The sequence below is a fragment of the Podarcis pityusensis genome (assembly GCF_964106645.2).
Source record: "Podarcis pityusensis genome assembly, chromosome: 2".
NCBI lineage: Eukaryota > Metazoa > Chordata > Lepidosauria > Squamata > Lacertidae > Podarcis > Podarcis pityusensis.
This window is the reverse complement of record NC_138029.1, coordinates 11,395,109-11,420,223: the sequence shown is the minus strand read 5'-3', so window position 1 is coordinate 11,420,223 and position 25,115 is coordinate 11,395,109. Positions and strand designations below refer to the sequence as shown.

Sequence of the window (25,115 nt, the reverse complement as noted above, 5' to 3'; positions counted from 1 at the left end):
TTAAATTGGTTCTGTTATGTTTCGGTCAAGGTTGTACTGACTATAATAGTAAGACCAGGAGGAGCCAGGGTCTCACTCACTTTCTCTTTCTATCTCTTTGTTCTGGTGTTCTGTTCTGTATGCTTAGTGTTAAGGTTAAGTCTTAAGTCAATTTTTAAGTTTTATTGTTTTTTGCTGCAACTGGATTTTTATGGACCGTGCCAATCCTGAATGTACTGGATTTGTGACCATTATGCTCATTTACCTTCAGTATCAGTAAAGTTCTGCTGGATGAAGTACAATTGCCTCTTTGTCTATTTTTTGGAAACTCTGCTATGTGTTTAAGTTTTTTCCCCTGCTCCCCACCTTCAATTGGTGACAGACATTCACTCCAATCAAATGGCAATCTAGCTACTACCTGTGGGATCTCCTACCTATGGGAGCTAATAATAATCCATAGCTGTCAACTTACAGATTTGAAAATAAGGGACCAGCAGCCAAAATAAGGGATTTTCCAAGCACAGATATGTTCAACTTCTGGGCTCCTCCGAGCCAAAGGCAGAAAGCCCAGCCAGCAGCCAAACGAAGCCTCAAGCGGTGGTTCCCACAGCACATGAACCCGGCAAAGGGGATGCAGCAAGGAAAACCACCGTCATCTCTCCGCTGGGAAGCGCTGAGCAAAGGCGAGTCCCCAGGCAACGCGGCCGATTTGATCGGCACAAGGCATGCAAGCTCCACCCCCAGTCGTTCTTAGACTCCTTATTGGGTGAGCAACGCAGCCAAGCAACACAGTTGGAGCCTCCCTCCTCCCTGGCCGGCGGGGGGGGGGGGGAGAGAGGAGCTGCTTCCTTTGAAACCCGGGAAATTTAAGGGACATCATCAACAGGGGACAGCAGCGGGACACAGCGCTGGGATAAGGGACTTTCCCGCCAAATAAGGGACAGTTGACAGCTATGTAATAATCCTCGAGGCTAGGTCCCTGCAAGAGAAAGCATAGCTGTACCTGGTAACTGGATGGTGCGATTCAAATTACACATGTCGGTTGAGCAACATATGATGGCAGTTTTTGTCGTGTGGGAGCCTCTGCAGAACTCAGACATGGATTGAAGGCATCCTTTCTTGTGGATCATTACCCCCTCAGTCAGATGCTTGCTCACAAAACACAGCTTCCCTGTACAAGTGCTATTGAGACAGTTTGGATGTTCACACACACAGTTCAGCAGATCTGCAGGAAGACAAAAGAAAGACAGCGTTTCCCCCTGATGTTTGAGCCTTTGATTCTTCCCTGCCCAGTAAGGATCATGGAGAAACGTGGTTCAGATTTTGCCACAAACCTACCTGATTTGTATTTTCCAAAACAAGATGTGCAAACTGAATCACAGCTAGCCTTTGAAATCTACACTTCTCTGAATTTGGGGATGCTGTTCCCCAGCCAAATTACGTGTACAAAAACGTGAAAATTCAGGGAAAGTGTGCATAAAATGCATACACATTAGTAAAAATGGCATATGAAATACATTGGGAAGATTGCTTGCAAGAATGTGTAAAACAGGAAAACTTGAGTTCAAAAAGGCATCTATTAGGAGACATTTGCGCAAAAACAGTTACAGTGGTGCCTCGCAAGACGAAATTAATTCGTTCCGCGAGTTTTGTCGTCTTGCGATTTTTTCCGTCTTGCGAAGCACAGTGTCGGGAAAGTTTTGGAAAAGCTTCAAAAATCACCAAAGTCTTCAAAAACCTCAAAAAAGGCTACCACACCGCATGCTATGAGTTGCTCCTCGAAGTCAAGTCGCAACTGTATTAACGGTTTTAAGAAAAAGGAAACAAACTTGCACGACGTTTCCGTCTTGCGAAGCAAGCCCATAGGGAAATTCGTCTTGCGAAGCAACTAAAAAAACCAAAAACCCTTTCGTTTTGCGAGTTTTCCGTCTTGCGAGGCATTTGTCTTGCGAGGTACCACTGTATGGTCTTTCAATTTAAAAATCACAAACTGATACAGAAATGTAAAATGGACTAGGGAAGTTTATAAACGAAATATGATTTATTTATTTAATGACAATTGACTTGAAATAAGCTGCTAGTTATGCAGCCATAATGCATAAGCTTTTTTTGGGGGGGGGGTGGAACTGATGTGGAAATGTGGAGAACACAACTTTAGACAGGAAAAATTACAAACTGGAAGCAACGTAAATTGACAGATGTGTTCAATCCTCCATATTCGGTGGCGGAGCTAGCTGCTCCTGCACCCAGAGTGGTGGGGCGGGGTGATCTTCCCGGGGGATGGGGTCTGTTCGGGGCACGGCAGTGTGATCCTCCTGGTGGGGGTCCAATGGCCTGGGACTCGGGCTCGGAACCGGAGGAGTCTCGGTCCGCACTGGATCCTCTGCCTCAGGCGGCCTCTGAACCGAGTCTGGGGCCTGATTCTGAAGAGCCCCAGTCTGCACAGGTTCCCCTGCAACAAGCATCAGCTGAGCCAAGTCAGGGGCCTGAGCCTGCCCTGGCTCCAGATGCAGAGATTACCTTGTTGCCTTCAGCTAGGCCATCACTTACAGCTGCTCCACTACCAGGGGAGGCTGAGGTGCCCCCTGGCTCTAGTAACCCACCGACATCTCCTGAGCTGCAGAGACTCAGGTCTGAGAGAAGGAGAGACCTGATTACTCGCAGGAGGAGTGCTCGCCTTTGGGCGAGATAGGGAGGTGAGTCACTGGGGGATCAGGACCGGCCGTTACCCCGTCCGAGATAAAAGGCTGCCGGACCCTGCCCCACGTTCAACATTGCTGCTTGCTGGAACCTGCCTGTTACCCTGTGCCTGAACTAGCCTGTTTTCCTGCCTGGGCCCTGTTGGACAGACACAGTGGTGCTATCCTCCGGGGGAGATCCAATTGTGGCGTGGCAATGCGATTTGCTCAGAGGGGATTTTGCCCCCCCCCCCGGGATGGCACCTGGGGCAGATCGCCTCCACCGCACCTCCCTTCCTACGCCCCTGTCCATACTCCTAGCCCAACCAAAGAACACTACAACCACGATATGCTCAGTATTCTGTTTAAAAGGTCCCGGAGGCAGGAACAATCGAAGTGATACATACTGTTATGTACTGAAGTTCTCAGCCTGGGCCAGCAGGGGGATACTGTAGATAGTTATGCAAATAAGGGATCGAAAGTGACGTTCAGTGATTGGATAGTTTTAGAAAATTGTTACAGTTATGTTGTAGTGGAGCTCTATATAAGCAGGCTGACTGAACCCTTCAGTTCAGTTCTATTCTGGCCTGTGAATAAACAAGAGCTGTTGAAGAATCGCTGTGTCGTCTGATATGTTCACCCACAACTTAACACATACAGTAGGACCAAGCACTTGATAGAGCACCCTTGCTAAAACTCAGAAAGTCTAGGTGTGATCGGTTTCCCCCCGGGTGAGACTGCAAGACCACCTGAGCACAGGGCTGGCTCTACTACATACTCTCCATCATCAGATGGGTGGGGTACAAATAATAAATTATTATTATTATTATTATTATTATTATTATTATTATTATATCATTTCTCTGATGAAAATAAGGACAGGATGTTGAATATGAAATATGCTGACTTGGGGAGTAGCTGTACTCCCCACTGAGTAGCTAGTGGGGCCTAGTCCTGAAGCTAAGTGTCTCTAAGAAACAGCTGCCTCTTTGGCAAACAGCTGTTTTTGCAAGGGGGCCTGATGCCAAAATCTGTGCCTCTCCCCACTCTGCCTGACACAGTTGTCTCCCACTCACCTTTTCCTCCGGCCGCCTCGATGTTTCTTGGCAGGCTCATGATGGCCACGAAAAGGCCAGCGATAGCTCTTTGCCGCATTTTCTCTACAAAAAGGGCAGAATGAGTTAAGGAAGGGGATCATGGAAGAACATTTCAGACACATAGGATAACAGCATTTGTCTCACCAAAGATATGCTACATGGAGATTTATACATTTACCTATTTTTAAATGTATTCAATAATAATAATAATAATAATAATAATAATAATAATAATAATATATTTATACCCCGCCCATCTGGCTGGACTTCCCCAGCCACTCTGGGCAGCTTCCAAACAAATATTAAAATACAGTAATACATGAAACATTAAAAGCTTCCCTAAACAGGGCTGCCTTCAGATGTCTGCCCTAGAACATCTGGGGCATGGAACTGAACGAAGGGGAGGTGACCACAGTCTTAATCTCTCAGGACCTGGTGTGCGAAGTTGAGTGTTGTTGAACTGATGGGGAACACTGACCATAGAGTTATACAGTCGTACCTTGGATCCCAAACACCTTGCAAGGCGAACGTTTTGGCTCCCGAACATGGAAATGACTGTTCCAGTTACATCTGGACACATGGTCAACAGACCCTGGACACCTTTCACCAGAAATTTAATGATTTTCACCCCACAATCAACCTTACAATGAATCAATCTATGCAAGAAATACATTTTTTGGACACTACTATAAAAATACAGGATGGGCGCATAGACACCACCTTATACCGTAAACCAACTGACCGACAAACATATCTACATGCCTCTAGCTACCATCCCAAACATACCAAACAGTCCATTGTATATAGCCAGGCACTACGCTACAGCCGCATCTGTTCCAATTCTACAGACAGAGACTCTCACCTAAGAGATCTACAGCAAACCTTTTCAGAACTAAAATACCCAGCAGATGAAGTTAGACAACAGATCAACAGAGCCAGACTTATACCCAGAGAGAACTTGCTGCAAGACAGACCCAAAAAAGAAAATAACAGAACACCTCTAGTCATCACATACAGCTCCCAAGTTAAAACAGTACAACGCATCATCAGAGATCTACAACCTCTCCTGGACAATGACAGTTCTCTTTCTCAAGCTCTGGGAGGAAGACCTTTCATTGCCTACAGACAGCCACCCAATCTTAAACAACTCCTAACCCACAATAATACTACAACCAGACCTAACACGGACACTGGCACCAGAGCCTGCAATAAACCCAGATGCCAACTTTGCTGCCACATACACCCGGACAACACCATTACTGGCCCCAACAACATCACACATACCATCTCGGGACTATTCAATTGCTCATCATCTAACATTGTGTATGGCATCAAATGCCAACAGTGTCCTTCAGCTCTCTATATTGGACAAACAGGCCAAACCTTACGCCAAAGAATAAATGGACATAAATCTGACATCAAGAATCACAAAACAGAGAAACCAGTAGGAGAACACTTCAATCTCCCAGGACATTCTATACAAGATCTCAAAGTAGCTGTTTTACTACAAAGGAATTTCAGAAATAGACTGGAAAGAGAAGCTGCTGAATTGCAACTCATTACCAAACTTAAAACCATGGAGAGACCTGGTTTGAACAAAGACATTGGATTCTTATCCCATTATACATGACTAAGCCATTTCTCACCTTCTCACCCCTTGCCTTTTCCTATAAGACCTATTACAGTCGTTAAGAGTCGTCAGCAGGCTCATCTCAGCTATCTGCCAATCTCCCATTCCCACCACCCTTCTGAGTAATACCCCTCCCCACCTTCTCACTATATAGAAGGATCTGGCAACTTCTGTTTCAGTGTATCTGAAGAAGTGTGCTTGCACACGAAAGCTCATACCAAGAACTAACTTAGTTGGTCTTAAAGGTGCTACTGGAAGGATTTTTTTATTATGACTGTTCCAGTTTGCGAACTATTTTTGGTAGCCAAACGTCTGATGGGGCTTCTTCAGCTTCCAGTTGGCTGCAGGAGCTTCCTGCAGCCAATCAGAAGCTGCGCTTTGGTTTCCAAACGTTTTGGAAGTCAAATGGACTTCTGGAACGGATTCTGTTTGACTTCCAAGGTACGACTGCATACTTATAGATTTGGGGGTGGTACCCCCTAAATCCTAGAAATTAATAAATGGTAGGATTTTGATTATTTGGGATATGAAAGGAGAAAGACAAGGTGCAGAGGAATTCCTGAGCAAGCCTATGCAAAATGACCTGGCCAAGCTAGGACCATTACGAAAAAAATACAGGGCCTTTGAGAGCCACTAGCAATGCAAGAGAACTCTCCTTCCCCCTTGCCTTGAGGTGTGAACAGAGACTGGGAGTTTGGAAGGTTGGCAGGGTATGAGGTGACAGGACAAGAGAGTTTTTAGTGAGTGTTCTAGGAAGAAGGAAAAAGGAAGACCGGGCTCCATCTTGGGCAGGCTGGCTGAAGGCAGACTGCAGTGCTGTGGGGAACTAGAGGATGCCAGCACAGTTAACCAGAAGAATCAGGTCACTATTAGAAGCAAGAAGGCATCCTTCAGAGAACAGGATGTCTTGTCCAAATGAGAACAGCACTTCTCGTCGTTCATGTTTAGCACAAAGGCGTTGGGCAGGGAGCTATTCTGCAGGTAGGTCTGCAAAGAGAAGGCAGGCTTTTGAGCAGCCACTGTCTTCTATTCACTGACTCTTCATGATAAAACCCTATCTGGAGATGATGGTGTGCTAAATTAGAAAACCTGCCCATCACATGGGGAGTGTTCTGAGCTGCAATTGTGGGTATACAGTCGTACCTTGGATCCCAAACACCTTGCAAGTCAAACGTTTTGGCTCCCAAATGCTGCGAACCGGTGTTCCGGTTTGCGAACGTTCTTTGGAACCCGAACGTCCGACCGGGCTTCCACGGCTTCTGATTGGCTGCAGGAGCTTCCTGCAGCCAATCGGAAGCTGCACCTTGGTTTTGGAAGTTGAACGGACTTCCGGAACGGATTCCGTTTGACTCCAGGTACCACTGTACTGGTTTTCACTTTTGTTCTTTTTAAAGGAGAGAAGAGTTTCTAATTTTGCTTCTTGGAAAGATCTGGCCTCAAAGGATGCTGAGTTCATCCTGCACTGTTGTGCGATTGGATTCTTTTTCATGCTACGCTGCCTGGCTGTGCTCCAAGCTGTCCCTTCTGTATCTCCATGAGCTGAGGCCAGCTGTTGATTTCAGGGACTCAGGGGTTTTGTCGCAGGCTTATCACTAACATAAAAATACTCTTTGCAGGAATCCAGAAATGTTCCAGCTGCTCCACTGAAGAGACAGGAGTGGGAAGGCGGTTGGGTGGGCTTTTCTGTTTTGTTTTTTTGGATTGCTTGTTTGTTCATTTCCTTGTGAAACAGAAACTCTTGCCAAACTAAACCCATGGGAGTCTTGACCTCACCCATGCCCCTTCCAATTCCTGCAAGCTTCCCCTTCGTCAATACAGGCAAAATTTGGGTCCTGAGAGTCTGAGACCGTTCTTGTCCTGCGTCGCCCACAAATTCCTAGCATAAACAAGTCACCACTCAGCTTCCTGCTATTCAAGAATTCCAGTGTGTAGCCAGGGCGTTGCAGCCCGGACAGGAATCAAGATTGTTTAGATTCTGTCCTTGATGTTTGGGGGTGGAAAGGGAGATATGCAAGCAAAGGGAGTTCAACCAGTCTGCAAAGATCTATCAGAGAAAGGCATATGCTGCAGGGCTCCAGCCTTGGAAGAATAGAAACTCCCCCAGAACAGCTTGCTTTGTTTTTGCCGGTGGAGGGGAAGTTGAGGCTAAAGCTCAGAGAACATTGGCCTGTAAATAGTGATATCAGAAAGGAAGACTAAGATCAAGATCCTGTGCAGGGGGAATGTTGGCTCCTTGCAAATCAGAAGTCTGTATCGAGAGCTGGTCCTCCCCTCTCTTCTCTGGCACAACGCCCCCCCTTCTCATTTCCGTCTTTGGGCTCCTCCAGACAACCTGTTTACTGAGCATGCACCTTGATTTGCTTGCCCAAAGCATGCAGAGGTTAGATTGAGCATTTGTTCTGGTTTGTTTGCATGGAGGTTATACACATGGCTTTTTTCAGCCGGAGCTTGCAGGAACACAGTTCCGGCACCTCTCAGGTGGGCACCATTGCCATTATAACAGACCTTCCAAGTGTCCCTATTTTCCAGGGACAGTCCCAGATTTACAAAAGCAGTCCTGGTTTCTGATTTGATCCCAGAATGTCCCGCTTTTCCTTAGGCCAGGGGTGTCCAAACTTTTTTCAAAGAGGGCCAGATTTGATGAAGTGAACATGCGTGAGGGCCGACCAAAGTTGTTGACCTTTTTAGGATTGAAGTTGTTGAGTTTTGGGGGATTTAACCATAAAGTTGTTGAGCTTCTTTTAGGATTGAAGTTGCTGACCTTCTTTTAGGGTTAAAGTTGTAGAGGGTTTTTTTAGGATTTTACCCCAGGAAATAAACTGTCACAGGGGCTGGATTAAACCAACCAGTGGGCCAAATTAGACCCCGGAAACGGACTTTGCTCATGCCTGCCTTAAAGGTAAAAGTAAAGGGACCCCTGACCATTAGGTCCAGTCGTGACCGACTCTGGGGTTGCGGCGCTCATCTCGCTTTATTGGCCGAGGGAGCTGGCGTACAGCTTCCAGGTCATGTGGCCAGCATGACTAAGCCGCGTCTGGCGAACCAGAGCAGCGCACGGAAACGCCGTTTACCTTCCCGCCGGAGCGGTACCTATTTATCTACTTGCACTTTGACGTGCTTTCGAACTGCTAGGTTGGCAGGAGCAGGGACCGAGCAACGGGAGCTCACCCCGTCACGGGGATTCGAACAGCCGACCTTCTGATCGGCAAGCCCTAGGCTCTGTGGTTCAACCCACAGCGCCACCCACATCCCTCATGCCTGCCTTAGGCCATCCATATTTTCATCAGAGAAATGTTGGAGGGTGTGTTATAAGAGGACAAGGGTGGCATTCATGGTGAGTTCTGGCACCTCTTTTTCTTTAAAAAATAGCACCGGTTATACAACCATGAGCATTCATTTGATCTGCTTGCAACAGGACTGTTATATGCCTTCCATAACAATTAGTTCATTCCACACCTTTGAATGCATTTCTTCATCCCTCAAGTGTACCTCCAGACTGTGACTCTTTTTGCAAGATTCAGGTGCATACCAGAGCTTTGCACAGGCAATTATGGATTAAAGGGCTCTGTTTCCCCAGCACAACAAATCCACTTTAAAAGAGAACTGGGCTTTTTGCGGCCTGGAAAGTGTGGGAGGAACAAATGATTAATGGGAATGTATGTAAACATAAATCAGGATAAATACTCATTGTCGTACAACTGCCCCGCTGACAAATCAGACTGGATGCTCAAACATTTTCTGTCTATCATCTTTCCTCCCACTCTGTTCTCTATTTCTGCTCATTTTCATCCTCTTGGACAGCCCGACAGCTACAACACTTCAGCATTGCCTTTGCTCCAGCTGCTGAATCCCAGATTTTTCTGTCCGAGATGGGGAACCTTGTGACCTCGTCATTTCACAACTGGCCTGATCTCTAGTTCTCATAGACACTGTCTGCATCGAAGTCTCTGGAGGATGCGCCAAAGAGGCGCCTTCTTGTGTCTACTGCTCTCCAGATCCTTCTTGGATGAGACCAGGGAATCGTCATATCGAGCATTTCTATAAATCAGCTCCATCGCAGCCCGTTTAAAAAGGTAAAGGACCCCTGGACAGTTAAGTCCAGTCAAAGGCGACTATGGGGTTGTGGCGTTCATCTTGCTTTCAGGCCGAGGGAGCCAGTGTTTGTCCACAGACAGCTTTCCGGGTCATGTGGCCTGCATGACTAAACCGCTTCCGGCACAACGCGATGCCATAACGGAAACCAGAGTGCACACGAATGCCGTTTACCTTCCCGACGCAGCGGTACCTATTTATCTACTTCAGTGGTGTCCAAACTTTTTTCAAAGAGGGCAAGATTTGATGAAGTGAAGGGCCAACCAAAGGGCCCACCAAATCCTTTTTTTAGGATTGAAGTTGTTGAGTTTTTTATGATTTTACCCCAAAGTTGTTGAGCCTTTTTTTAGGGTTGAAATTGTGGAGGTTTTTTACCCCAGGAAATAAACTGCCACAGGGGCTGGATTAAACCGACTGGCAGACCAGATTAGGCCCCCAAAATGAACTTTGGACATGCCTGATCTACTTGCACTGGCCTGCTTTCAAGCTGCTACGTTGGCAGGAGCTGCGACAGAGCAATGGGAGCTCACTCAGTTGCAGCGATTCGAACCACTGACCTTCCGATCAGCAAGCCCAACAGGCTCCATAGTTTAGACCACAGGGCCACTCGCATCTCTTTTACAGCCCATGTACAGAGGAGGAGACAAGTGAAAAGTTGTGTGCATACTGTTTTGCCCTCTGTCAAGCCAAAGGAAGCTACAGAGGAAACTGACCGCCACGAATTTTGTGGCAAATAACATATGGCTAGGGATGAAGAATCTGTCCATTTGGAGTCTTTAAGTTTCGCATTTTTCCAATCATAAATTCAATTCTCTCACTTTCCTGCAGCAATTTGTGATTTTTTTAAAGATAAAAATTGCTCGTGAAAAATTGTTAGTATTTCAATGTGAATTTCTCTTAATAACCACATATTTGTACACAGTTTTGACTAATACACACATTTTTGAAAGCAACTTCCCGTAAAAGGCATTTTTGTATGTTATTTTCACTCATATATTCATTTTACACACATTTCCCCCTAATATATATATTTTTGTATTCGTTGGTTGGCTAGAGAACTTCACTGTGAAATATGGAGACATGCAGATTTTGAAAGATAGCTGTGTTTCGGTTTGCATATTGATCCGAGAAGCACAGATTGGGTAGTTTCTCACTGAAAGGCAAACACAATTGAATTGCTTCTCCAGCTCTGCACATGGGCCCACAAAACACATTGCCACAGCACATTCTGACAACCATCAAGTTTGGCTGTAACTCTGCCAATAAACCAACATTAGGGAAGTCAGCCTGTCCGTGCTTGTGTATGCGCTTTGAGCAGTCCTCACTTTGCTCCACCCTTTCTGGAGTGGGGAAACATATAATGGAGCTGATGGCTTGCTATTACGTGCAAACCAGCACTTGCTATCTGATTCCTCCAACCATGCCATGTGAGCTGGAAAACAAGAACAAACCTTGGCTTCCGTTTGTGGTACATCTGGAGATAAAAACCAATGAGTGCTGGTTTGTAGCAGTCAGCCAGCCACTCTTAAGTTTGTTTCCCCACTCTAGAAAGGGAGGAGTAAAATGTGGACTGCCTGACTTGCACGTCCCAGTGTGTAGGTTGTGTGTAGAATGAGTTCCCCGACCATGATTTATGGCCCGCGTTTTATGTGGATGCAGCCAATGATGATGATGATGATGATGATGATGATGATAATAATTTATTTATACCCTGCCCATCTGGCTGGGCTTCCCCAGCCACTCTGGGCGGTTTCCAACAAAATATTAAAGTACAGTAACGCATCAAACATTAAAAGCTTCCCTAAACAGGAATGAGTTCTGGTCCCAAACCAGGTGAAATCACATCTTATTCTTACAGTATCTTACTATGTAGTTCATGTTATTGAATGTGTTTTCTTCTCATTTACATATTATGTATCGAAACTTGAAAAATCAATAAGAATAATTGTTAAAATAAAGATATCTCATCCTGTAGCCTACTCTCCACAAATGATTGGTGGCAGCTCTTCATCCAGTCTCAAGTTAATTTTCCCGGACCAATCTGTGTGCAGCCAGGGAGCCGCCTAGCGTAAAATCAAGTGATGCTCAGAACCTGTCAACCTCAGGTATTGACTTCTGCAAATTCACCCTGAGGCAGAAGGGTGAGCAATAGCAATCTGGTACAAGTGGATAACAGGACTGCAGCATCTCTCTCTTTCTCTCCCCTTCCCTTTTTATGACATTAAATAAATATTTCTATTTATATAGCCACAAGGGCAAATGTTTACTGCACCTTCGGATTTGCCAATTAAAAGAACTTACTGTAATGTATTTATTTTTTCATTACATCTGCTTAATCATCCTAAGTTCTACTAACAAGCATGCTGTTGGCCACAAGCTGCCAGAACAAGGTCCAGGGCCTCTTCAGGGCTAACGCACTGGAAGGGGACCGTGCAGACTCTCCAGCAGTCAGGAAGTGGGATTTCCGTGATGGGCATGGGTGGTTCTTGCAGGAGGGGATAAAGGATGCCATAGCTATGACAGCAAATATAATAATAGTGTATGCGTGTGCACTTAACAGCTTTTGAATGGATTGCCAAAGCATCACTTCAATGGTCTGTCTATCTATCTATCTATCTATCTATCTATCTATCTGATAATCCCAGTCATCTATTGCATGCTAATGGGAACCGAATACCTGTATTTTTGGTCACTAGATCACTGCAGATTGGTGACAGCAGCCACAAAATTAAAAGACGCCTGCTTCTTGGGAGAAAAGCAATGACAAACCTAGACAGCATCTTAAAAAGCAGAGACATCCGTATAGTTAAAGCTATGGTTTTCCCAGTAGTGATGTATGGAAGTGAGAGCTGGACTATAAAGAAGGCTGATCGCCGAAGAATTGATGCTTTTGAATTATGGTGCTGGAGGAGACTCTTGAGAGTCCCATGGACTGCAGGAAGATCAAACCTATCCATTCTTAAGGAAATCAGCCCTGAGTGCTCACTGGAAGGACAGATCCTGAAGCTGAGGCTCCAATACTTTGGCCACCTCATGAGAATAGAAGACTCCCTGGAAAAGACCCTGATGTTGGGAAAGATGGAGGGCACAAGGAGAAGGGGACGACAGAGGACAAGATGGTTGGATAGTGTTCTTGAAGCTACCAGCATGAGTTTGACCAAACTGCGGGAGGCAGTGGAAGACAGGAGTGCCTGTCGTGCTCTGGTCCATGGGGTCACGAAGAGTCGGACACGACTAAATGACTAAACAACAACAGACAAATGCATGGAGTATAGCTCTACCAATGGTTCTTCTTGGTCATGACAGGTAAATAAAGGTAAAAGGTAAAGGTACCCCTGACCGTTAGGTCCAGTCGCGGATGACTCTGGGGTTGCGGCGCTCATCTCGCTTTATTGGCCAAGGGAGCCGGCGTACAGCTTCCGGGTCATGTGGCCAGCATGACTAAGCCGCTTCTGGAGAACCAGAGCAGCGCACGGAAACACTGTTTACCTCCCCGCTGGAGTGGTACCTATTTATCTACTTGCACTTGACGTGCTTTTGAACTGCTAGGTGGGCCAGAGCTAGGACCGAGCAATAGGAGTTCACTCCGTCGCGGGTATTCGAACCGCCAACCTTCCGATCGGCAAGCCCTAGGCTCTGTGGTTTAGACCACAGCGCCACCCGCGTCCCTGACAGGTAAATGAAACCCCCCCAATTCAGTGTGCCTCTGAAGGCCAGTTGTTGGGAACAAAAGCAGGAAAGGGCCATTATTGCCCTCATGCCCTGCCAGTGAGCTTTCCAGAGATATTTGGTTGGCCATTGCATGGGACGCAGGATACTGCACTAGAATGACCCTTGTTCCAAAAATAAAATAAAATAGAATGACCCTTGTTCCAATTCAGCAGGGCTCATCATACGGTCATCGTTTTTGACATTTAAAAACCCCTTAAATGACATGAAGCTGAGCAGGAAGTGGAACTGATTATACAAGTCGGAACTTGCTGCCAGTGCAGGATTTTGCTGCTGAATGGAACGGGTGCTAACATTTGGCATGTGCTGATGTGGTCACCTTCAGGGTGCACTGAAGCCATACACCAGAAAAAATGCAGCGGTCATTGCGGTTTGAGGCTTGTGAGCCGGCCGCATGGTGAAGCAATTGCAGTTGCTCCACCGCAGGCAGAATTTGGCAGGTTTCCTCATAAGCCACATTTCCTGCTTGCCAGCTTGCTTACGGGAACGGATCCCAATTTCCACACTCACAGGACCTCCTCTTTGTACCTTTGTCGCTGTTGGGATTCAGCCACATAGTGGATAATTCGGACGGCACAATGAAAGTTGACTTGGCACTCTTGTGTAACAAACAGTCCCCACCCCCGCACATATCCAAACCCACGCCCAGATTTTGCTATAAGGAAAGTGATGGGAAAATGCACTAAAAAGTGTGGGATGACACGTGCTCGACACAACATCATATAACTTCCCCACAAACAAATCAGAATGAACGCTACATGTTATGTACTGAGCTGAATCCTAGAACAATAGGATCCAGAATGCAGCAGTCTGATTGGTCCACAGGAGCCACCCAATCCAGCTCCAGGTGGAAGTGAATCAGTGACCTGATTGGCATGCAGGAGAGGCCAATCAGGCTTCTGGAGGAAGTGAATCCGCAACCTGATTGGCCTATAGGAGCAGCCTGGAATTAGCCAATCACACGGGGCCCATTGTGTAAATAATGTGTATGCTGTATATAGCTAGACGTTTGGGGAAAGTTTCATTCATTGCTACTATGAGCTGAATAAAGAGCATGAGATTCACACTCAACTCCGAGTATATTTCCTTCTGGTGGTTCCCTTGCTGAGAGAAGCCAAGTTACAGGGAACCAGGCAGAGGGCCTTCTCGGTAGTGGCACCCGCCCTGTGGAACGCCCTCCCACCAGATGTCAAAGAGAAAAACAACTACCAGACTTTTAGAAGACATCTGACGGCAGCCCTGTTTAGGGAAGCTTTTAATGTTTAATAGATTATTGTATTTTAATATTCTGTTGGAAGCCACCCAGAGTGGCTGGGGTATAAATAATAAATTATTATTATTATTTTATTATTAACGGAAGTGGTGTGCGGTGTTGGCAAACCAAGTCAGCAATGCAGCCCCTGACCTGCCCCCGTGCTGCTGGGCTGGCTGCTTCTGCCCCCATCCCAATCTGTAATATGTCACGAGTATAATACTCGTTGTAGGATCTTTGTAAGGATTGCTGAGAAGATGATAAGAAGAAAAGTCCTCTATAAACGCCAAGTACGATTCTGTGGCTGGAAACCTCAAACGCATTTGTTGGTTCTGCTTTTTGAGGGCCAAAATAGTACTCATGACTTGGTTCCTTTTTTAAATTAAAAAAATAAATCCAGGGTGTGTGACTTCAAGGATGATATTTGGCCTTGTTTCAAGGTTAGGGGCTGGAGAATTTCCCACGGGTGCAGTCCTCCCTGCAATGACCAGCTATTTTTAAAAACCGAGTGCCTGTGATGGAGTGAAGTGTACACAACTGGGTGACAGATTCGCAACCTAAAGTCCCATCCGCACCATGCTTTTAAGGTGCTACGATGCCACGTTAAACAGTCATGGCTTCCCCCAACCAATTCTGGGAGTTGTACAGTGGTGCCTCGCAAGACGAAATTAATTCATTCTGCGAGTTTTGTCGTCTTGCGATTTTTTTCGTCTTGCGAAGCACGGTGTCGGGAAAGTTTTGGAAAAGCTTCAAAAATCACCAAAGTCTTTAAAAACCTCAAAAAAGGCTACCACACCGCGTTCTATGAGTTGCTCCTCGAAGTCAAGTCGCAACTGTATTAACGGTGTTAAGAAAAAGGAAACAAACTTGCAAGACGTTTCCGTCTTGCGAAGCAAGCCCATAGCGAAAATCGTCTTGCGAAGCAGCTCAAAAAACAAAAAACCCTTTCGTCTAGCGAGTTTTTTGTCTTGCGAGGCATTCGTCTTGCGAGGTACCACTGTACTTGAGAGTTGTTGGAAGGCCCCTCTTCCGCTAACAGCGCTACAACTCTCGGAGTTTCCTGTGAAGAGGGATTTATTATTACACCAGCCACAGCTCTGGGAGGGAAATAGGGACCTCCTAACCATTTTCAGCATCCATAAAAGCTCCCAGAGTTCTTTGGGGGAGAAGAAGACACAACTGTTTAAAGTGGTATCATAGTGAATGGCAGATGAAGGTGATGGACCATATGGAATTGGCGGAAATGACTGACAGAATCCGAGACCAGGGAGAAGAGTCGATGGAGGAAGATTGGAAAAAGTTTAAAGATTATCTACAGAAATATTGTAAAATTAATGAATGTTAGAATGATGTTGGATAGAAACTAAGTGGTCTTTAGCGGAAAGGCTACAAAGGAAAATGAAAAAAGGGTTTATTATGTAATATGTAAAAATCTAAAATTACAATATTTTTATGACTAATGACTAGGATACTAAAAGAGGGGAGGGATTTGCTGAACAAAATAACTGAACTGGAATACAAAAAAGGAAGGTGTGAGGAGGTCCGGGAAATAGGCAAATGAAGGTCAAGTAATGGAAGGAAAGAATTGTTTTTAAATATTTTTACTTTGTATTTTCTCTTTTGTGTGTGTGTGTGTTTTGTAAAACATTGAAAATCTTAATAAATATCTTATAAAAAAATAAAATAAAGTGGTATCATAGTGCCCTAAAAATGTAGGTGGCCTAAGAGGACACCTAGAGTTTACCTCACAGGTTAACAGGTTTAGAATTGCCCAAGAAAGATGTTAAATTATTTTTGTATGTCACAACTGCTGCTCAAATTTTACTAGCTAAGAAATGGAAAATGCAAGAAGTACCAACTGTGGAAGTATGGCAGATGAAGATGATGGTTTTTTTGGAGCTAGCCGACCTGACTGGAAGAGTCCGTGACCAGAATGAGGAGGAGTACCAGGAAGAATGGAAGAAATTTAATGATTATTTAGTTAAATACGCTAAGTTAAATTAATTGGAAAAAGCTTGCAAGTACCAAATAGGCTTGATTTATATATGTAATGTGATGAATTAATATGTTTAATGCTGAATTGATAAGAAAGAAAGATGTTAAGTGATCAAGTTAAGATTACAAGAATTTTGATTTGGAAAACCGTTAAAATGATATACATTGAAATTCAACTAGGGAGATATGAGGAAGTCACTTAACAATGTTAACATGATTAGTCTTAAGGTTATGATTTATGTTTGTTTGTTTATTTGTTGGTGTGTTTGTGAAAATCAATAAAAAAATTTGGGAAAAAAATAGAGTTTACCTCACAGGTATTGTCATTTCAGCCGGCTTCCTATTTTTTTTTACAAAATGCATGAAAATCTCACCACACATTTTAAAAGTACAGTGGTACCTCGGTTTAAGAACAGCGCTGTTCACAAACTATTCGGTTTATGAACTCCGCCAAACTGGAAGTAGCGTCCTGGTTTGTGAACTTTACCTCAGTCTAAGAACAGAATCCAAATGGTGGAAGGGCACCGGTGGCGGGAGGCCTCATTAGGAAAAGCACGCCCTGGTTTAAGAACAGTTTCGGTTTAAGAATGGACTTCCGGAAAGGATTAAGTTCGTAAACCGAGGTAGCACTGAACATTTTTTACCCTTTTGAGTTGCGGAAAGCTGTGTTCCAGATGCTGTTGGCTCCAACTTCCATCATCCCTTGCCTTTGACTATACCGATTGTGGCTTATCCAAGTTCAACAACATCAGGCTCCCCATGTCTGCAACACAACTCAGAAATCGGCACAATGAACTTTCATAATTCACTGTTGCGAGATGAGTGCATGTGTGTTTGCACTTACAATTCTACAGACACTCCAAATGTCTCCATTTTTCCCGGGACAGTCCCAGATTTACAGAAGCTGTCCCGGTTTCTGAGTTGATCCTGGAATGTCCCGCTTTTCCTTAGGATGTTTTCATCTGAGAAACGCTGGAGGGTATGGAGTTATGCAACCCCTGAGCCAAGGGCGATAATTAACTATACAACCATTAGAAGACATCTAAAGGCAATCCTGTATACAGAAGTTTTTTTAACGTTTAATGTTTTATTATGTTTTTATATATCAAAAGCTGCCCAAAGTGGTCAGTCAGATGGATGGGGTATAAATATTATTATTATTATTATTATTATTATTATTATTACTACTAGTAGTAGTAGTATTGAATAGGATGACCCTAATTTCATTGGAGAAATGTTGGATGTTTTATTCAGATTGCATTTCAAGGCAAGCCTACCTAAATTCTTATTTCCTGAAACAATACATGATCTGAAACATAATAATAATATAATAATAAATTTTATTTATATCCCGCCCTCCCCAGCCGAAGCCGGGCTCAGGGCGGCTAACAACCATCAAATAATCTAACATTCTAAAAACATTTCATTATAAAAATTAATTAAAATCAAATTGATGGCAACCGTTAGGCAAAATTCTGTGCAGATTGCCAGAGGAGGGAGTCAGGCTGTGCCCTGACCAAAGGCCTGGTGGAACAGCTGTCTTGCAGGCCCTGCGGAAAGATGTCAAGTCCCACAGGGCCCTGGTCTCTTGTGACAGAGTGTTCCACCGGATCGGAGCCACAGCTGAAAAAGCCCCGGCTCTAGTTGAGGCCAGCCTAACCTCTCTGTGGCCTGGGACCTTCAGGGTGTTTTTATTTGCAGACCATAAGTTCCTCTGTGGGACATACCAGGAGAGGCGGTCCCATAGGTACAAGGGTCCTAGGCCGTATAGGGCTTTAAAGGTTAAAACCAGCACCTTAAACCTGATCCTGTACTCCACCGTGAGCCAGTGCAGCTGGTATAGTACCGGATGAATGTGATAGCCATTCCTTTAAATCCACACTTTTCCAAATCTTACAGTGCACTTCTCCAGCCTAGTAATGTGTACAAAAAAGCATATACTGAGGTAAAGTGTGCATGAAATGCATAAATTTGTGAAAATAGCACACAAAAATGCATAAATTAGTGAAATTACACACAAAAATGCATTACACTACACAAAATGGGTTTGTGTATATTAGAGGGAAATTGTACAGCAAAGTGTGTGTATTAGGAGACAATCGCACTAAAATGCTGGTTAATTTTTATAGGGATTAAAAACAAGCTACAACCCCCCCCCCCCAACAACTCCTGAACTAATTTGGAAATGTGTAGAAGTGAACGTTACTCTAGAAAAATGAGCAGGTCAGAGAAACCGAAATTAACAGATTTTGCCCACTACTAATCTTGAGTCATATTCATAAATAGCAGCCAGGCGAGGCACTGATCTCAGTTATGCAATGAAACTTGGATGACCCAGCACCACCCTGGTTAGACAATTAAAATAATATGCAGTACCCTAAAGACGGATGTCCAAGCAACAATTTACAAGGACCATGAAACTAATTTGGAGCAGAGAGCTGTACAATTCTTAATATCCAGCACCGTCTCCTGCAAAATGATTGCTCCTAATGTTTTTTGCAGAAGGGTGAGTGCCATCCTGCATCACAGAGTTCCTCAGTTCCTGCTTACATTTTCTTTGCACAGGGAGGAGGAGCCTACAGAGAGGGTCAACCGGCTGGCAGCAAGAGGGAGAGAATCGCCAATCAGTAATGTCGAGATCCCAGGGTCAGTGGCAGCCAATTTTGTTGATAAGCAGCGCTGCAACTGCATAGGTCTGGACCTTAGATTTAATGGCATATACAGGAAGCAACTTACGTAGGGGTTATGTTCCAGAGATTGCATCTAAAGCCAAAACCGTGTATAGGTAAAGGTAAAGGGACCCCTGACCATTAGTTCCAGTCGTGGCCGACTCTGGGGTTGCGGCGCTCATCTCGCTTTATTGGCCGAGGGAGCCGGCGTACAGCTTCCGGGTCATGTGGCCAGCATGACTAAGCCGCTTCTGGCGAACCAGAGCAGCGCACGGAAACGCCGTTTACTTTCCCGCTGGAGCGGTACCTATTTATCTACTTGCACTTTGACGTGCTTTCGAACTGCTAGGTTGGCAGGAGCTGGGACCGAGCAACAGGAGCTCACCCCGTCACAGGGATTCGAACCGCCAACCTTCTGATCGGCAAGTCCTAGGCTCTGTGGTTTAACCCACAGCGCCACCCGCGTATAGTCAGGGCTTTTTTTCAGCAGGAACTCTCTGGAACTCAGTTCTGGCAACCTTTCAGATGGGCGCCATTGCCATTATTAGAGAACAAGAGAGGCGTTCATGGTGAGTTCCGGCACCTCTTTTTCTAGAAAAATAGCACTGCGTATAGCCAAACCCCATTTTTCCTGGAACCCTGTACCCTTTCTGCCCTCTTTTTAATTGTTTTACAAATTTTTGCCACACGCATAAAGCTAAATGTGCACAAGTTAAATGAATGCAAATTGTGGGCTTACTGCAATAGTTTTGCTCAGGTGGGAGTTTTATTTACTTATCTGAACAATTTATATACCACTTAATTATAATCAACTCTAAGCAGGGTGCAAAAAGATAAAAACCAGATAAAACTATAAAACCGGAATTTTGTTAAAATGCCTGCAGGAATAGAAAAGCCTTCAATAGGCCTGATGTCATCTTGTGCTACTTTTACACTGCTAAACTTTTGTTTTGAGGAGCTGTGATGGCTAGGTACAAATAAACTGATCTGATCCAATGGCCTTACAGGGGCTCCCTTAGATAGGCATGTGTATTACTTTAGTTGTGAAGCACACAATTTACATTCCCACCCACCATTCCACACTTTACAAGGGTGTCTACATTCCTGATGTGTTGGACCAGATGCTTGTGTCTCTTCAGTTGTTCCTGGACTACAACTCTAATCAGCCCCAGTCAGCCTGGCCAGTGGTCGAGGAAAATGTGATTTGCAGAAATACTCTGAGCATCTTGCGATGCGTAGATGATATAAAACTAAAACTGCAGAATGGAATTATTATTTTACATAACCCAAAACCGAGATGAAGGGAAGTCAACTATTATTTGTTGTTAATTAATGTCTGTTTTTTGGTCTGTTTATGTTTTCTGTTTTGGTCAATGTTTTCTTTTTTCTTTGGTTTGTTTTTTTGTATTTTTGTTTGGTTACTGAAAATTAATAAAAAGAATTTAAAAAGAAAGAAAGAAATACTCTGAGCATGTGCAGCTTTGCATTTTAGAAACTGACGTAAATCACGGCATAGTTTCTGTTGTCATGAACGGAAATAAAATGAGATTCGCTTTTGCTCGCAAAAGTTATGTGTACAGGATTAGGTAAAATTGCATAAAGGTGTGACTATCAGGGCAAATCAGCACCGTGATGCTAACAAATTTTCGCAAACTTAAATAAATTCACAAACTGGTGTGGAGATGCAGAGCGCGGAACTTAAGGTAGGAAAACTGAGAGAAAGCAAAATGGATAGATTCATCTGTTCCTAGCTGGAACCAGCTAGGGTGCAAACCTGGGCCTATGGATATGACCCTTTGCCAAACAGCTGCAAAAGCAGAAGGGGGAGGATATGATTTGAAGTGGAAAAATGGGGCGGGGGGGGAGTGCTTAACCCTTACCCCACCCACTACCATCCTCCTGCAACCTCCTCCTTTCAGCTCCGTTTTCCTGCAACATGGGACGAATTCAGCATCTCACTAAGGCAATTGTTTGATTGCCAGATGGAGCAATCCTCTTCTCCGTTCCCTGCATAATGTTCTGGTGGTTCTTCTGACTCCTTCCCTGCCCCCAGCCAATTTTAGGGGGGGTGCATGGGGGAGGAGAGGGGGGAATAGCCCCATTGTGCAGGTGGAAGCCTTTGAATAGGGCTTCCGCTTTTGAACCAACGACTCACATCTGCAGTGGTAGCTGACTTAACCTTTTCAGGAATCTGTAGCTTCCTCAGGAACCATTCATTTAGGAAATTAGAATTTCTCTATACTACCTGGATTAATAAAGTTGTATCCTGTGCTTTGTCAGGTTGCCCTTTCACTGTGTTCAAGAATGCCACACTAAATAGATTTTTAATGGACATGCCTATCAATTTCAGATGCAGACAGAGACAAAATCGCTACAACACAGGGGTGGCGAGCCAGTGACCCTCTACGTGTTGTTGGACTCTCTACTGCCATGAGGCCCAGCTAGCATTGCCAATGGTCCAAGCCGATGTGTGTTGTTGTCTAAACACATCTGGAAGGCACAAGATTCTCCACCACTGCCATAAATCCTCTTACAGCTGCTCTTATACCTGAAGGAGCATCTCCACTCCCATCGTTCAGCCTGGGGTCCAGCTCCAAGGGCCTTCTGGAGGTTCCTTCACTGTGAGAAGTGAGGTTACAGGGAACCAGGCAGAGGGCCTTCTGAGTAGTGGCGCCCGCCCTGTGGAACACCCTCCCATCATATGTCAAGGAAATAAACATCTATCTGACTTTTAGAAGACATCTGTTTAGGGAAGTTTTTAATGTTTGATCTTTTATTGTGTTTTTAATATTCTATTGGGAGCCACCCAGAGTGGCTGGGGAAACCCAGGCAGATGGGCGGGGTATAAAAAAAATAAATCATAATTATTATTGTGGTCAGCTTTCACTGCCAGTGGTCTGGCAACCCCCCCCCCCCACAGATTCCCACGATCCACAAATGAAATATTTCAACCCACCCCTGGAAACATCTGTTTCGATTTTGGTGCTGCTGTCTAGCATCGTCCTTGCGGCGTTTTTGCCCAAGGATTTCGCCATAATCCCCAGCTGAGCTGAGCTCAACAAGAGTCCAAGCAATGGCCAGTTGGTTTTGTGGAGGAGCTCAAGGGAGCTGGTCTGTCCTGTCTGAGAGCCAGGTTAGAAAAAACTGAAGATGCTAAATGCTGCTAGGAATTTGATTTCAGCAGTGATACGTTTCAATCTTTTCTCCATTCTTTTATGAGGGGCCTGGTGCCTAAAGATCGGATCTTAGAAATTCCTGTTTTGCTTGACAGCTTCTTTAAAAAAAAAATCCCCCCTCAAGTAAAAATGAAAATGTCAGAAACATTGAATCCAACTTACCCAGAAGTCTATGTAGGTGGAAGAGAGTGAAGCTTAGGCACGTCCTGTTGCCTTCCTGCTTTCAACAGGCCTCGGCTAAAAGTTTTCTTCGGTACCAAAGTCTGAAGTGTGTTTTTTTTAAAAACACCAGCAGATGCATGTATTTAGATCACCCTGGGCAGCTCCTCACCATTCTCGTATGCCTGGCCTGATCCAGAATCATGGGTCTCCTTTCCGATGACCGTACGAACCTTCCTGAATTTTCCAACTTTAAAGGCGCAGCGTCCCCTGATTCAGTCTGAAGCTCCTTTCTGGCAAAGCGTATCCCAGGGAGGCCGGCGTATCGAAAGCAGGGTTGATTAAATGGGGAGCAGGAGCCAGGATTCTTTTCTACAGTCCCCTCTGCACTTTCCCTCTCGCTCTGAAAGCAGTGGTTTGGCAAGCTCTGGAGGTGGGAGAAGTTAAAAATGTTTCTTATTACTGCCTCTTCCTGCTTGGCTTTTCTCCACCACTCCCAGCTAATAAAGCATTTCCTATTGCAAAGCACAGATCTACACACACACACACACACACACAGTCCCTCCCTCCCTCTCCCCCCCCCAGAACACAGTAGGGTCCTGTGCAATTATTCTTCATGATTTCCTATTTCTGACAACTAAGTGGTTCTTATTGCCTCACCTTACTCTGTTTCATTCCTCCAGCTGATCGGTTCCTTTTTTATCTGTTTTCGTTTTTAGAATGCAGTTGACTAATTTGGGGGGTGGGAGTGGGAGATGTCAACCAGATCAGTCTCTATTTCACTGGTCTGGGCAGAAAGATTATGCCCTATTGCTGTCAGGCAACCAGAACAGTGATCCAGCCAGCCACCAAAACCCACAGCTACAAGCTGTGGATGCCTTGGGCCAGCTGCCATCACCGAGTCTCTTAATCTGGAAGGACAGAGGTCTGTGGACCAGACAAGGCAGTGACCTTGAAGAGAGATCCTATGTTAGTTGAGAATTGGAGTGTGCTTTGGACCCACAGAAAATGCACCACCATCTGGAGTTGCCTCTGTCCAGATTGTTCACCCACAATGCATCAGGTTCCACTCTGGCTCTGACAGTGTACCTCCAGATTTTGTCTTGGCTCTGTCCTCAGCCCAGTGGCCCTGTATTTTTGCAATCCAAAGCTCTCATTCCTTATTGACCAGCAGTACCACAGGCACTGGCATTTATCTGCTCTGGACATGGGATTGATAAGCGAATTTTGGCAATCCCTACCATTCTTTTTAAAGGACCAGTAGTACCAACCAGCCACATCTCATGACTGTTCTGCTTTCATAGCTTCGGTAATTTTGTGTAAGTCAACTCTGGAGACTAAATATAAAGCTGACCAACATTCTTCACTACGGGATGAATGTCAATGCCACACTGCAGCAACTCTTACAGAGCATTGATTGATTGATTGATTGGTCGGTCGATTGATCGACTGCACTTCTAAGCCACCCTTACTCAATAAAGATCCCAGGGTGGTTCACAAATAAATAAAACAGGCCAACAACACACATGTAAAATTCGAAAACCTAAACCAAACACCCACAATTTCTAGCTGTGCAAACAGCTTTCAAAGGAGATTTCCAACGTGAAAGGGCTTTGAAAAAGCTACTATATATATAACCAGGACTGCAACAATTGGTTTTCAGTTCCCTCATCCAGTATTATGGGATGGTGTCCATCGGTCTTCTGTGAAGATGGGCACTTGGAAGAACACTTTTTGGACAAATTTAATCTATGCGTACTGTACCATTAATATGTGACCCTAAATTCTTTCACACTTACCTTTTATTAGGATGTAATCTCAGAGCCCCTGTCTATAATCTTCTCAAAGATTATAGAACAGGTGAAGATGAGGTCCCTGCACACTGGAGGCAGCTAAATGTCCCCATTTTCAAAAGGGGGAGGGAGAAGACCCATGTAACTAGCAACCTATCGCTTGATGGTGATACCAGTATAGATCCTAAACAGTCTGTCTGTTAGCAATTAGAAAATGATGCAGTGATAGTAATAAACCCAGCATAGGTTTCTCAAAACCAAGTCATGCCAGATGAATCACATTTCCATTTTTTTGATAAGCTTGGGGGGGTCAAGGCAATTCTGTGGATGGAGCTTTCAGTAAGGCTTTTGACAAAGTCCGCCATGATATTCTTGCAGAGGAGCTGGTAAAATGTGGTCTGGATGAGGTCATTTTTAGGTGGAGTTGTAGCTGGTTGACTGACTGAACCCAAAGACTGCTCACTAATAGTTCCTTGCCATCCTGGAAAAAAGTGGTAAGTGGGGTTGCGATACAATTCTGTCCTGGGCTATCGTTGTTCAACGTCTTTATAAATGACTTGGGCGACTAGCTAGTGCTGTTCTACGCTGCATCAACAGAAATATAGTGTTCCGATAGTTTTGCTCTATTTTGCCTTGATCAAAATACACCTGGAGTACTGTGTCCAGTTCTGGGCAACACAGTTTAAAAAGGATGTTGACAGGATGTTGAACATGTGCAGAGGGCAACCAAGATGATTAAGGGTCTGGAAACCAAGCTTTATGAGGAACAGTTAATGGAACTGAGTATGTTTAGCCTGGATAACAGTTTATGTATAAGAGGAGCCTGAGAGGAGATATGATAGCCACCTTCAAATATCTAAAGGGCT

At 44.7% G+C, this 25,115-nt stretch overlaps 1 protein-coding gene across 1 annotated transcript in view; it reads right to left on the bottom strand.

Moving 5' to 3' along the window:
- ACVRL1 (activin A receptor like type 1) overlaps positions 1 to 22,982 on the bottom strand; it is a 59,245-nt gene extending 36,263 nt beyond the window's left edge. Inside the window, exons 1-3 of the mRNA XM_080994706.1 lie at positions 22,460 to 22,982; positions 3,734 to 3,817; positions 983 to 1,204 (exon numbers count right to left, since the gene is read on the bottom strand). Coding sequence (XP_080850832.1) covers positions 983 to 1,204; positions 3,734 to 3,812 — 301 coding nt within the window. The 5' untranslated portion in view covers positions 3,813 to 3,817; positions 22,460 to 22,982. The remainder of the gene's footprint in view (positions 1 to 982; positions 1,205 to 3,733; positions 3,818 to 22,459) is intronic.
- Positions 22,983 to 25,115: the final 2,133 nt, after the last annotated feature.